Source organism: Protomyctophum bolini (assembly GCF_963924005.1).
Source record: "Protomyctophum bolini genome assembly, chromosome: 23".
Classification (NCBI taxonomy): domain Eukaryota; kingdom Metazoa; phylum Chordata; class Actinopteri; order Myctophiformes; family Myctophidae; genus Protomyctophum; species Protomyctophum bolini.
Genome location: NC_137884.1, coordinates 9,083,210 through 9,095,232, shown reverse-complemented (window position 1 = coordinate 9,095,232; position 12,023 = coordinate 9,083,210). Strand labels below are relative to the sequence as shown.

General features: G+C 45.5%; 1 protein-coding gene across 15 annotated transcripts in view; it reads left to right on the top strand.

The window, feature by feature from the left end:
- Positions 1 to 12,023, top strand: part of flncb (filamin C, gamma b (actin binding protein 280)) — a 69,221-nt gene that overhangs the window by 37,751 nt on the left and 19,447 nt on the right. For all 15 annotated transcript variants that reach the window (XM_080757820.1, XM_080757831.1, XM_080757818.1 and 12 more), the window contains 16 exons: positions 122 to 248; positions 1,102 to 1,238; positions 2,203 to 2,396; positions 2,549 to 2,662; positions 2,857 to 3,000; positions 3,142 to 3,265; positions 3,404 to 3,564; positions 4,141 to 4,231; positions 4,445 to 4,614; positions 5,113 to 5,230; positions 5,582 to 5,844; positions 6,283 to 6,886; positions 9,544 to 9,717; positions 10,640 to 10,802; positions 11,076 to 11,236; positions 11,670 to 11,837. In XM_080757820.1, the coding sequence (XP_080613946.1) occupies positions 122 to 248; positions 1,102 to 1,238; positions 2,203 to 2,396; positions 2,549 to 2,662; positions 2,857 to 3,000; positions 3,142 to 3,265; positions 3,404 to 3,564; positions 4,141 to 4,231; positions 4,445 to 4,614; positions 5,113 to 5,230; positions 5,582 to 5,844; positions 6,283 to 6,886; positions 9,544 to 9,717; positions 10,640 to 10,802; positions 11,076 to 11,236; positions 11,670 to 11,837 (2,913 nt within the window). The remainder of the gene's footprint in view (positions 1 to 121; positions 249 to 1,101; positions 1,239 to 2,202; positions 2,397 to 2,548; positions 2,663 to 2,856; positions 3,001 to 3,141; positions 3,266 to 3,403; positions 3,565 to 4,140; positions 4,232 to 4,444; positions 4,615 to 5,112; positions 5,231 to 5,581; positions 5,845 to 6,282; positions 6,887 to 9,543; positions 9,718 to 10,639; positions 10,803 to 11,075; positions 11,237 to 11,669; positions 11,838 to 12,023) is intronic.

Genomic DNA, 12,023 nt, shown 5'->3' with positions numbered 1-12,023 from the left:
AATGCTGAACCACAATTTCTGTGATCATTAGAAAGATATGTAACAATATTAAAGCATACATAATGTGCATTTTATGAAATGTGTGCTGAATGTTGACAAATGTTGGGGTCATTTGTTTCAGAGGGTTTGGAGGAGCCGGTGAAGGTGCGTGAGGTGGGAGACAGCCTGTATGAATGTGACTACTACCCCATCTTGGCGGGCAAATACACTATTAACATCACCTGGGGGGGACACAGCATCCCACGCAGGTGAGATCCTCTCCACTTGTCATTCCCTCACCACTACGCTCTAACATTTAACATTCCCTTTATATTAATTTCATCTACTACAGTACAGATTCACCTTATTCATCAAGGCAAAGGTTTTGAAATGTCTATCCTGTTGTGATTCTTTGCAGCACAAAATTGTTTACATGACCATTTACCCTGTCATTTTGTTGATGCCATTTAGTCCTTTCACTTGTAAAAGTCTCTCTGGATAGGGACCAAATTGTGTACTTGTGTAAACAAAATTACTAAATTGATCTATATAGCTACTAATGTGCATTATTGTCTTTCTTCTTTGCCAGTTGTTTGTTGCAAACTAGCCAAATAAATGTTACTCAAATGTTACCTCAGACATGAGGACTCACCGGAACTTAAAAGTCTGCACCCTCTCCACACATGCCCTGTTTATGTAGAGTAGACCAGGGACGGGTAGCAGGATGTTTCTTCCAGAAGTCCAGAATAATCTCCTTGGTCATCGGGGTAGTCGGTGCCAGGTTATTCACCGAGCACCACTCTGAAAACCTGCTGACTCATGCCTCCTGAGATTAGCCAACCTACAGTTGTGTCATCGGCAAATTTCATCAGGGTGTTGAAGTGGGATGGTGCACTGTACAGTTACAGTATGAGTGTATAAGGAGTATAGGAGCAGATTTAGTACACAACCTTGAGGTGCGCCAGTGCTCCGTGTGATGGAGGGGGAGATGATGGAGGTGATTGACTGGCAATTTGTGCGAAAGTCCTTGACACATGTGCAATTTGTGAGGAGGAGAGCTAAATGCAGCTAAATGTCTGGATCTGGAGACTATAATAGAGCCTCAATCTTGTTTTCCTACAGTCCATTTGAGGTGGTGGTGGGTGAGGAAGCTGGGCCTCAGAAGGTGCGGGCCTGGGGCCCCGGACTGGAGACTGGCATGGTGGGGAAGAGTGCTGACTTTGTAGTGGAGGCAATCGGCACGGAGGTGGGAACCCTGGGTAAGCATGGCGTCATCACTGCCCCAGTCCCACACATGAACTTTGATTTATTGTTAGAACATCCCCCAAAAGGTTTCTGTGCGTCTTTCCACTGCACTCCTACATAGATTCTTCTGAGGCTGATATACAGTCTGACAACAAGGAGATAGTCATAACTTCTGACAGGAATGCACTAGAAACTTACTTTTTTTGACATGCTCATATCACATTCTCGCCGAGATATATTTTCGAGTTAATAAAAAAGGAAAAAAATATATATATATTTATTTGTATAAAAATAAAAATAAAAATAAAATGAATGGTTCAAAACTTCAAACCCATTAATTAAGATTTGAATTCCAACCCTAACGAGCGAACATTCGAACCTTGAATGTTTGGACACACACACACACACACACACACACACACACACACACACACACACACACACACACACACACACACACACACACACACACACACACACACACACACTCTCACACTCTTTCTTTCTCTCTCTCTCTCTCTCTCTATCTCTCTCTCTTTCTCTCTCTCCTACGTACATGCTGTCTTCTAAAGGTCAGTTCAATTTGATTGATAGCAGTCGCAGCAATTTCTCTATGTGCCAAGTCAGTTGTCACAGGAACACTGTGTTACAGTCCAAACCAAACCCTAGGTATCACTTTCAGTTATCTTCCACATAGCCACTAATTCTACAATAAGTCTATGTAGAAAACTGGCCTGAATGCTGTTAACCACTTTTAACTGTAATAATGTCATTATAGGCAAAAGAAATTAAGTATAATTTATGTTGTTAATCGTTGTGGGAGAGAGTTTTGTTATATTGAATGTGCATTTCTCATCACACTTTCGCCTATGCTGCTTTCTTTCTGTACAAAAACACGAAACATTCAGCGACTGAGAGTAACCATGAAGACTTCCATTACATGACATTGTTTTTACAGTATTTAAGCACTGTTTGCAGGTTTCTCTATCGAGGGCCCATCCCAGGCTAAGATCGAATGTGACGACAAGGGGGACGGGTCGTGTGACGTGCGATACTGGCCTACGGAGCCTGGTGACTACGCTGTGCACGTCATCTGTGATGACGAGGACATCAAGGACAGCCCCTTCATGGCCCACATCCTCAACGCAGCCAATGACGTCTTCCCAGAGAAGGTTGGAGTCTGCCCCTTCGTGTCCTGTTTGAATGAGCTTACGCTCGTATCAGTTCATATACTGTATATCAACAGCACTTTCCCACTCAAAGCCTTCAAAATATCTTTTGGCAAGTATCCATGTTTGCGTTAACTATATCCGCCTCGTTTTAGGTGAAATGTTATGGTCCCGGTTTGGAGCCCACCGGCTGCATTGTCAACAAGCCAGCCGATTTCACCATTGACACCAATGGTGCTGGTAGAGGAGAACTGAGGATCTATGCCCAGGTATGAATGCAAACATCTCTTGCTAGTAGCCTAGTTCGGTTTTCCTCATGAGGGAAACCAGTCTGATGTGAAAATTGAACTCTAGGAAGAATTACCTACAGAAGTGTCACCGTGTCAAATTGCACATGTCTTTCCTCTCCGCGAGGAATGCAAGTGGAATGCAGTGCAAGTGAAGTGTGTTTTTGTGCTGACAGGACGCAGAGGGCTTCCCTATTGACATCCAGATCACGGACAACGGCGACAGCACCTTCTTCTGCGTCTACATCCCCGGCAAGCCCATAAAGCACACCATCATCATCACATGGGGCGAGGTCAACGTCCCCAACAGTCCCTTTAGGGTGAGGACGGAGCGCCGACATCAATGGATCCATAGCCACTCAAAAAGGAACCTTCCTTCTGCTGTATAAATCCTCAACTGATTTTGCATCTGTTGCATGCGTATAGTTAATTGTGTTTTATTGTGTGTTTGAATGACTCAGGTGACCATCGGAGAGGGCAGCCACCCTGAGAACGTGAAGGTGTATGGTCCAGGGGTGGAGAAGTCAGGGCTGAAGGCCAACGAGCCGACCTACTTCACTGTGGATTGTAGCGAAGCAGGACAAGGTTAGACCATTCTGACCTGAGATCAGATTCTAAAAATGTCTGTTTGAAAATGACAGTTTTCTGAAAAAGCCACGGAGGACTTCTGTCCTTTCTCTTCATTAAACATAACCACCTCCAACGCCTGTTCTCGTCAACCAGGTGATGTCAGCATCGGGATCAAGTGTGCTCCGGGTGTGGTGGGCCCGGCGGAGGCCGACATTGACTTTGACATCATCAAGAATGACAATGACACCTTCACGGTGAAGTACACGCCCCCTGGGCCCGGGCGCTACACCATCATGGTCCTGTTTGCTGATCAGGTGAGACGGCCCGACGTGAAACAGACGCCACGGCGTGTCAGCTGCTTGGTGTACTGGCCATCTGTAGCGTCATAAGTTCACATCCGGCACATGACATGCTTTGCTTCTGATCAAGTCAAAAACGACAACCTTCTTCTTTGTAATTTTTCCAGCTCTCATAAGACTTATTTTCTTCAAACGCCGGTGGGACTCTGTAGTTAATGTTGTTAGCCATCCTCTGCTACCATTGATAAGTCAAATACGACAACCTTCTTCTTTGTAATATGAAACTTTAATCAGTTGAACGTATAGTGCAAAATAACAACCTGGCCACTGCCATTGATTCACATAATAGACTGTCTGCTAAAGCCCGCGCATAGTGCAAAGCCCGCTGGGTAGTGGGAAGTACCATATAACACACCAATAGTGACAGAACCGTAAGTACCATAATAGTGCAATGCAAAAACAGAATATTTACAGCTTCCTCTTCTTTCTTTACTGTACTGTCCGATATAAATCCCCCATTTATAATTATAATAAGAAACAAATGAAAGGGGTCTTGGAAATGCGCCCTACTAAAGTTTGATCTTTCAACAGGAAATCCCCGTCAGCCCATTCAGAATCAAAGTGGACCCTTCTCATGATGCTGCAAAGGTCAGGGCCGAGGGGCCTGGTCTCTGCAAGACAGGTGAGTGATAACAGAATACCCAACCGTAAGATCTGACTGAGTGAGATAAGGTAACATGTTTGTCATAGTAGTAGACCAAATCTCAAAACACACAACATATGTCCGTTATACAATAACCCTACAATGTCTGTTAATATAAAAAATATGAGCAGGTGCGGTCTTTGCAACGGAAACCGGTTTTCAATGCACACATTTCCTGTGTAATCATTCAAGGTGTGGAGGTGGGCAAACCAACCCACTTCACCATATACACCAAGGGAGCAGGCAAGGCCAAGCCTGAGGTCCACTTTACCGGAGCAGCTAAGGGAGAGGCTGTTAGAGACTTTGAAATCATCGACAACCATGACTACTCATACACCGTCCGCTACACTGCCATACAACAGGTAACCTCATTATTTCTTGCACAGCTTGTTTTTTCTACAGTTTATTTTCTTAGTGACAAGCACAGCTTGTTTTTTCTACAGTTGACTTATCAGTGACAACTTGGCACAGCTTGTTTTTTCTACAGTTGACTTATCAGGGACAATTATTTTGTTGTTGTTGATTTTAGAGCCAATACCGCTCAGTGGTGGGTGTTCCTCAAGCCTGTTTGACTGTCAGAAGTGTGAAGTCTGTCTGTCTGGGTCTGTCTCTCTCTCTCTCTCTCTCTCTCTCTCTCTCTATATTGTGCTCAGTGATGGGCGACAATGAACTGCTCTTCACCTTTTGATCTTTTTTTTAAAGGATGGTGTTGTTCCTGTGAATTCCTTTTAATTTTTTGTGATTAAGACTGGCATGTAGTAGATCCTGTTTTGACCTGTATTACCCGGCAGTGCGCAATAAAGGACCCTTGAACATCAAATCTCTCTCTCTCTCTCACACACACACACTTTCTCTTTCAGGGAAGCATGTCGATCACAGTCAGTCACGGGGGTGACCCAATTCCAAAGAGCCCCTTTAACATTGCTGTGGCCCCGCCCCTTGACCTCAACAAGGTCAAGATCCATGGTTTAAACAACAGTGAGTATGGCCTGGCACATGCAAACCTGAGTTCACTCTGACATGTTTATTTATGGGAGCCAGAGGCAAAAGACACAGCATTTGTCAGGAAGATGAGTTTGACCCGTGTGTGCTCTCTGTGAGAACATCCATAACACTTGGCCTCTCAGACCGAAAGGTTCAATTAACGGGCCAACACCCCATCCAACACTGCCAAGACGTTGCTGGCTCGCGTCGACGTAGAATCGCTTCTTATCTATTTTAATGTAATACGACAGGATTGTTATGAGCCGTAAAACATGAATCTTCTCAGTAGGTTTGAGAAGACCAACGACTGACCACCAGTTGTATGTATTTTGTATTTCTCCGTAGAGGTGGACGTGGGCAAGGATCAAGAGTTCACGATCAACACGCGAGGTGCAGGGGGCCAAGGTCAACTGGAAGTGAAGATCACGTCGCCCTCTCGCCGACCCATCCCCTGCAAGCTGGAGTCGGGCACCGCCAACGAGGTCCACACCGTGAACTACATCCCCCCGGAGGAAGGGCCCTACAAAGTGGACATCTTCTACGACGGAAACCCCGTGTCGGGGAGTCCATTCACTGTGGAAGGAGTCATGCCCCCAGACCCTTCAAAGGTACAGACATGTTGTAGGCTATACTGTACCTTCAGTGATCTTCCATACCTGAAACTTTTCAAGAACCAGTTAAGTTCTGTCTTTTTGTTCCCGTGTCTGAACTTTCCCAACTGAGCTGACATCAGAGACTGGGTTGCACAGAGTATGGTTGAATGTCTTGACATCATTGATTCCCTTTAGCAAAACCGGTATTCTTTTATATAACAGCTTGAGTGTGAAATTAAGTTCTGAAATGATGTCTATGCCTTCTTCGCTCCTCTCCATCTGTGCGTGGGCGTGTGCATTTTGATCAGATAAAATGCAAGTGAGACAGAATGCAAAATTCGAATATAGCAACAGAAGATAGACACAAGTCTTACATCTGACACTGGACAGGGGTCATATCATACTCCATACTGTACATCACAACACCATCTAATGCCTTGTTTCCTTGCTCAGGTGCGCGCATATGGCCCAGGTCTCCAGGGAGGTGTTGTGGGTAAACCCGCACCCTTCGCCATCGACACCAAGGGAGCGGGAACCGGTGGCCTGGGCCTGACCGTAGAAGGTCCCTGTGAGGCCAAAATTGAATGCCAGGACAACGGGGACGGCTCCTGCTCCGTGTCCTATCTGCCCACCGAGCCCGGGGAGTATGCCATCAACATCCTCTTCGCTGACCAGCACATCCCCGGGTCACCCTTCAAGGCCATGGTGCAGTCGGTGTTCGACCCCAGCAAGGTGACGGCCAGCGGCCCTGGCTTAGAGCGGGGCAAGGTCGACGAGACGGGCTCCTTCACAGTGGACTGCTCCAAGGCCGGAGAGGCCGAGCTCACCATCGAGATCATCTCCGACTCCGCCGGGGCCATTAAGGCCGAGGTTCACGTCCAGAACAACAGCGACGGCACCTACTCCATCACCTACATCCCACAGTTCCACGGCATGTACACCATCACCATCAAGTACGGGGGCCATGCTGTGCCGAAGTTCCCTGCCCACGTGCAGGTGGAGGCCGCTGTGGACACCAGCGGAGTGAAGGTCTACGGTCCAGGAGTAGAGCCCAGAGGTGAGGTCATGTGGGATGAGTTACTGATGTGAATGCATGTTGGAAACACTGTTTCTACAGGGATTCTGGAAAATCACTGGAAAGACCAGGCACTTTCCAGCAATGTTCAGAAAGTCTTGGAAATGGAAAGGCACAATGTTTCTACTTTTGCATTACACTGTCAAAATGATGAAGTAGGTCGTTCATTTATTTACAATGTTTCGGTCCGACAGCGAAGATCTCAAAGTTGTCAGTAATCTGCAGATGGTGCTCATTTCATATTTTCACACATTTAGTAGTCTACAAAACGAGATGCCTGATGGGAGAAATCTCAATGTTTTTTGTTTTTTTCACTTTTTTGTTTATTCAAGATCCAGGGTATACAGTAAATCAAAAGACATATGTGACACACCCATATGAAACATATAAAATATAACAAAATATTGTGAGTCCATACACGAAATATTGTGGTAGCATAAATAAAAATAAGAAAATAAAATAAAAAGTTGCATAGTCCTATGCTAACATGGAAGCGACACTAATATAAACCACATAACCTGAATCGAGTTTTGAAACAAAAACAAGACAAGACAAGACAAGACAACATGGCATGGTCATTGGTCACCCAAAACATGGAGAAATCTCAATGTTGATCTACAAAAACAAGGTTACTTCTCTCAAACGATACCAGCCTTTATAGACATGTATAGACATTATTCTAATATAAAGACGTCTTTCATATAAATCAGTGGTTCTCAAAGTGGGGTCCTTGAGTGAGTTCAAGGGCGTCCCCATAGGGTGTCCCCAGTTAATATATAATCAGTTTAATCACTTTAACCGTACACACATTATTTGAAAATAGACTACGTACGAGCTCTTGCATTGTCAATCTGCTGAGATCATCAACATTTTTTTTCTAACAACACAAATGTTATGGGATTCCTGGCACAAACTATTTTCAGATTAATTTGGGGGTCTTTGACTTGAAAAATCACTGATATAAATCACAGGGTACAACTGAAATGATTGAAATTCCATGGAAAACTCTGTGATGAGACTTTTCTGTCCCAAACGCCTCCACCTGCATATACAGTAGCTACGGTAAACTATTGCATCAATTTACAGTAGGCAATAATCTCAATTTAAACGTAACTTTCAACCTGGTGTCCCTGTTTTGTCACAAAATATGGTGTAAATTGCCAGTCTGAGCTTGTAGATCAGCTATTTTCACTATTTGTCGTATGTCGTGTACAATGTGTATCTATATGGCTATAATGGTTATACTTCAATGAACCCACAAGCACTGCTGTCAAGAAGGAAAGATGGAAGCACTCACTTTGTTTCACTTTCACTTACTCTCCTATACCTTCTTTTTTTTTTTAAACCCCCTTTGTTCTTTCACCCCTCATTTCTTTCTTTTCCTGGCTATCCAAGAGAGAAACTATTCGACCAGTAGGCCAGGGGGAACTGGCTGCAGCTTGACTGACATTACTGGCCCACTTGGCCAAGTCTGGATTTAATCAGTCCAGTCTGACACTGATTGGTCACATATGAGAGGAATTGGTGTGTGTGTGTGTGTGTGTGTGTGTGTGTGTGTGTGTGTGTGTGTGTGTGTGTCTGGGGGGGGGGGGGGGGTGTTGTATGATTGGCTGGCTCTTCTGTTGACTGACAGTGATTAGGTGTAATTTTCCCCGCCAGTGGGAGTGATACCGCACGCACGCACACACACACACACACACACACACACACACACACGCACACGCACACGCACACGCACACACACACTTTCTGTCAACAATGATGTTCAATCAATCAAAACTTCATCTGAGACCAAGTATCTATCATACAGATAGGAAGGTCTTATTTCTCACACAGCCAGGCAGATATCTTTATACATACTGTATGTGTTAACTCATGAGACTGTAGAGAAACACGATCAGAGTTCCTTTAACTATGTTGAGTTGAGTAGTATATAACGCTGTTTAAATAGCGGGTAAATAAATACTGCACTGGGGGACTTCGCTAGATTTCAGACCAGGTCTGGTCTAAGGTACAATCGCTTTTTTGCTTCCTGTAAGATGACAATAATGCCAACTATTTGCCAGAGCACACCTCATTTTAAGACCAACCATGGACACACAGATGGCCGCAAATACATGGTGTACTTAGACATTGTTGCTGCTGGGTGTGAAAAGAACTGCATCGATTGTAAACTAGCAATCAAAATTGTGCTGCACTTTGTGCCGATTTGCGGCAGGTGTTTAACCGCTAGCGCTAGCAACTGTGGCTGTGACATTGTCCTTTCGCTGTTTTTATGGCAAAATGACAATCTTTACTTGATTGAGCAGTCAATCACAAAAGTCATCAATGGAATGTTGTTGAGAAACGGAGGTTTTCTCTGTCATAATTGTATCATAACTTTTGTTGTTTCTATAGATTATACCCATGAAACAATTTACTGAAATGCACGTATGATAGTTTTACGTGCACATTTTAACCCATTCTGGGCGGGAACCCCTTTGTTCCTGTTATGCTTTAGCTATTGAAAAATAGCAGATCTATAGTAGGTCTGCTATTTTTTGAAAAATCGAAGAACGACTGACATAGACATTTTTAGAATCTGATCTCAGGTCAGAATGGGTTTTAGCACTGTGCACATTTTGTGTCCCATGTCCCAGGGGTGCTGCGGGAGGTCACCACCCATTTCACCGTGGACGCGCGGGCTCAGACCAAGAGTGGAGGCAGCCACATCAAGGCCCGCATAGTCAACCCCTCCGGTGCCAACACGGACGCCTACATCACAGACAAGGGCGACGGCACCTACCGAGTAGAGTACACGGCCTACGAAGACGGTGAGGCTCCCAACAGTTAGGAACTTTATGCAATACCACCAACAATCCCATGCTGTTGGAATTGACTGTGATCAGTATCATATCTGATTTGGCTGGAAAGAGCCACAGTGAGACCAGGGTTTAATTAACCACCTTAGTTTGAATCTTCTTCGAAAATCTACAAGCTCACAGTGCTCCGTGGCGCGTTGTACACACACTCGCGCGTGCGTGCGTGCCTGTGTGTGTGTGTGTGTGTGTGTGTGTGTGCGTGCGTGCGTGCGTGCATACAGCAGATGTTTGCCATTATTTGCTTTGTTTGGACACCACCCCTCCAATTAGATCCTTTGCCAATACTGCTCTAGTAATATTCCTGAGGAGAATGAATGGTGAAGATGGGAATGCTGGAACACATGCTGGAATCGTGCGGCCAGTAACAGAAGAGAGGATGGATGGATGGATGGATGGATGGATGGATGGATGGATGGATGGATGGATGGATGGATGGATGGATGGATGAATGAATGAATGCAAAAGGACCTTCTGTAATAAACGGGGGCTTACAGAGATGGGCGGGGGGGGGAGAAGACAGAGCTGGATGTGTGGCATGGCATAGTCTGGTATTTATAGCTGTTGCCTGTCTGGTCACAGCAGATGGTTTTCCACTGATAGTGATACGTGTCAGGTCCAAGTACGCTCCACTCTGGGACATAAATACTGGTACTATCCCTGTGGCAGCCTCCTGGGTCTGTGACCCTCTTACCGTGTTCTCATTCTTCCACTCACTCATTCACTCACTCACAGTCGCACACACACACACACACACACACACACACACACACACACACACACACACACACACACACACGGATGTCAATCAGGCTTTATTATGATATTAATCTTTATTTCTCTCTCTCGCTGTCCTCTCTGACTCTCATCCATCCAGGCATTCATCTGATAGAGGCGTTGTACGACGACGTGGCGGTACCAAATAGTCCGTTCCACGTGGCGGTGACGGAGGGCTGCGACCCGAGCCGCGTGCGAGCCTACGGGGCCGGTCTGGAGGAGGGCCTGGTCAACAAGCCCAACCGCTTCACTGTGGAGACCAGGTACTCTCTCTGCCCCTATAGCGTCACACACCGATGGAGGGTTGAAAAGACTCTTCTGATAATGTGGAACCGTGCCATCTATTACAGTTTACTGCAGGGTTTAATACACACCAGGGGTCCTACGTGTGTACAGTAAAGATGTTGTTGGGCTGTCAGAATCTTTATATACTTCAGGCAGGTATTAAAAAAGTCTTTATAAGATCATTGCTTCCTTCTTTCCCTCCCTTTTCTTCTTTTCATCCCTCATTTTCTGTCCTCCCGTCTCTTCCTCAGGGGTGCTGGCACTGGGGGTCTGGGCCTGGCCATTGAGGGTCCGTCGGAGGCCAAGATGTCCTGCAAGGACAACAAAGATGGCAGCTGCAGTGTGGAGTACATCCCCTTCACCCCTGGGGAGTATGATGTCAACATCACCTTTGGAGGTCTTCCCATTCCAGGTAACGGGACGTGGTCAACATCTGTTCCGCACTTAAGAAAACGTTATATTTGGAAAACAAAGCAATACTTCCTCATCAATGTTGGTGTTGTGACTTTATATATTGTCATTCACTTCCATGAGAGGGGGAGAGGTGGTGGAGTTAGTTGCTTTAGGAGGGGGAGAGGTGGTGGAGTTAGTTGCTTTAGCAGACAGTTTGAGGGTCCACTAGATTTAAGAGGTTTTGTCCGAAGCGCTTTTTACTACTTTTCATTGGTTCAATATTCTCGAAACAACACACAGACGTAAAGGGTGTCCAATAGCATTGATTTATGCAAAAATTTATCTAAAACTCATAAAATGCAGTTAGGTGGTTTCCTCCCGACAGCAAACAATATAATATTATAATGTAAGTCAGTGTCCATTTTCTGATCCCCATTGTGTGTGTGTTGCAGGCAGCCCTTTCCGTGTCCCAGTGCGAGAGCTCGTGGACCCCAGCAAGGTGAAGTGCTCAGGCCCTGGGCTGGGCAGCGGAGTGAGGGTACACGTCCCTCAGACCTTCACCGTAGACAGCAGCAAGGCTGGCCTTGCCTCTCTGGAGGTGACGCTCTATGGACCCACTGGTGAGAGACAACAACCGTAACTCTTACTTTAACCTCAACCTTGTTCTTCATTTCCAACCCTAACACTGAACCTATAAGCCCAAAATGTCCTGATATTTCTGTCCTTGTGAAGACGTTTGTGTGATTCTCACAAAGGATCCAAGTCAGACACACACTCTTAGAAGGTCATCCTGCTAATACGATGAT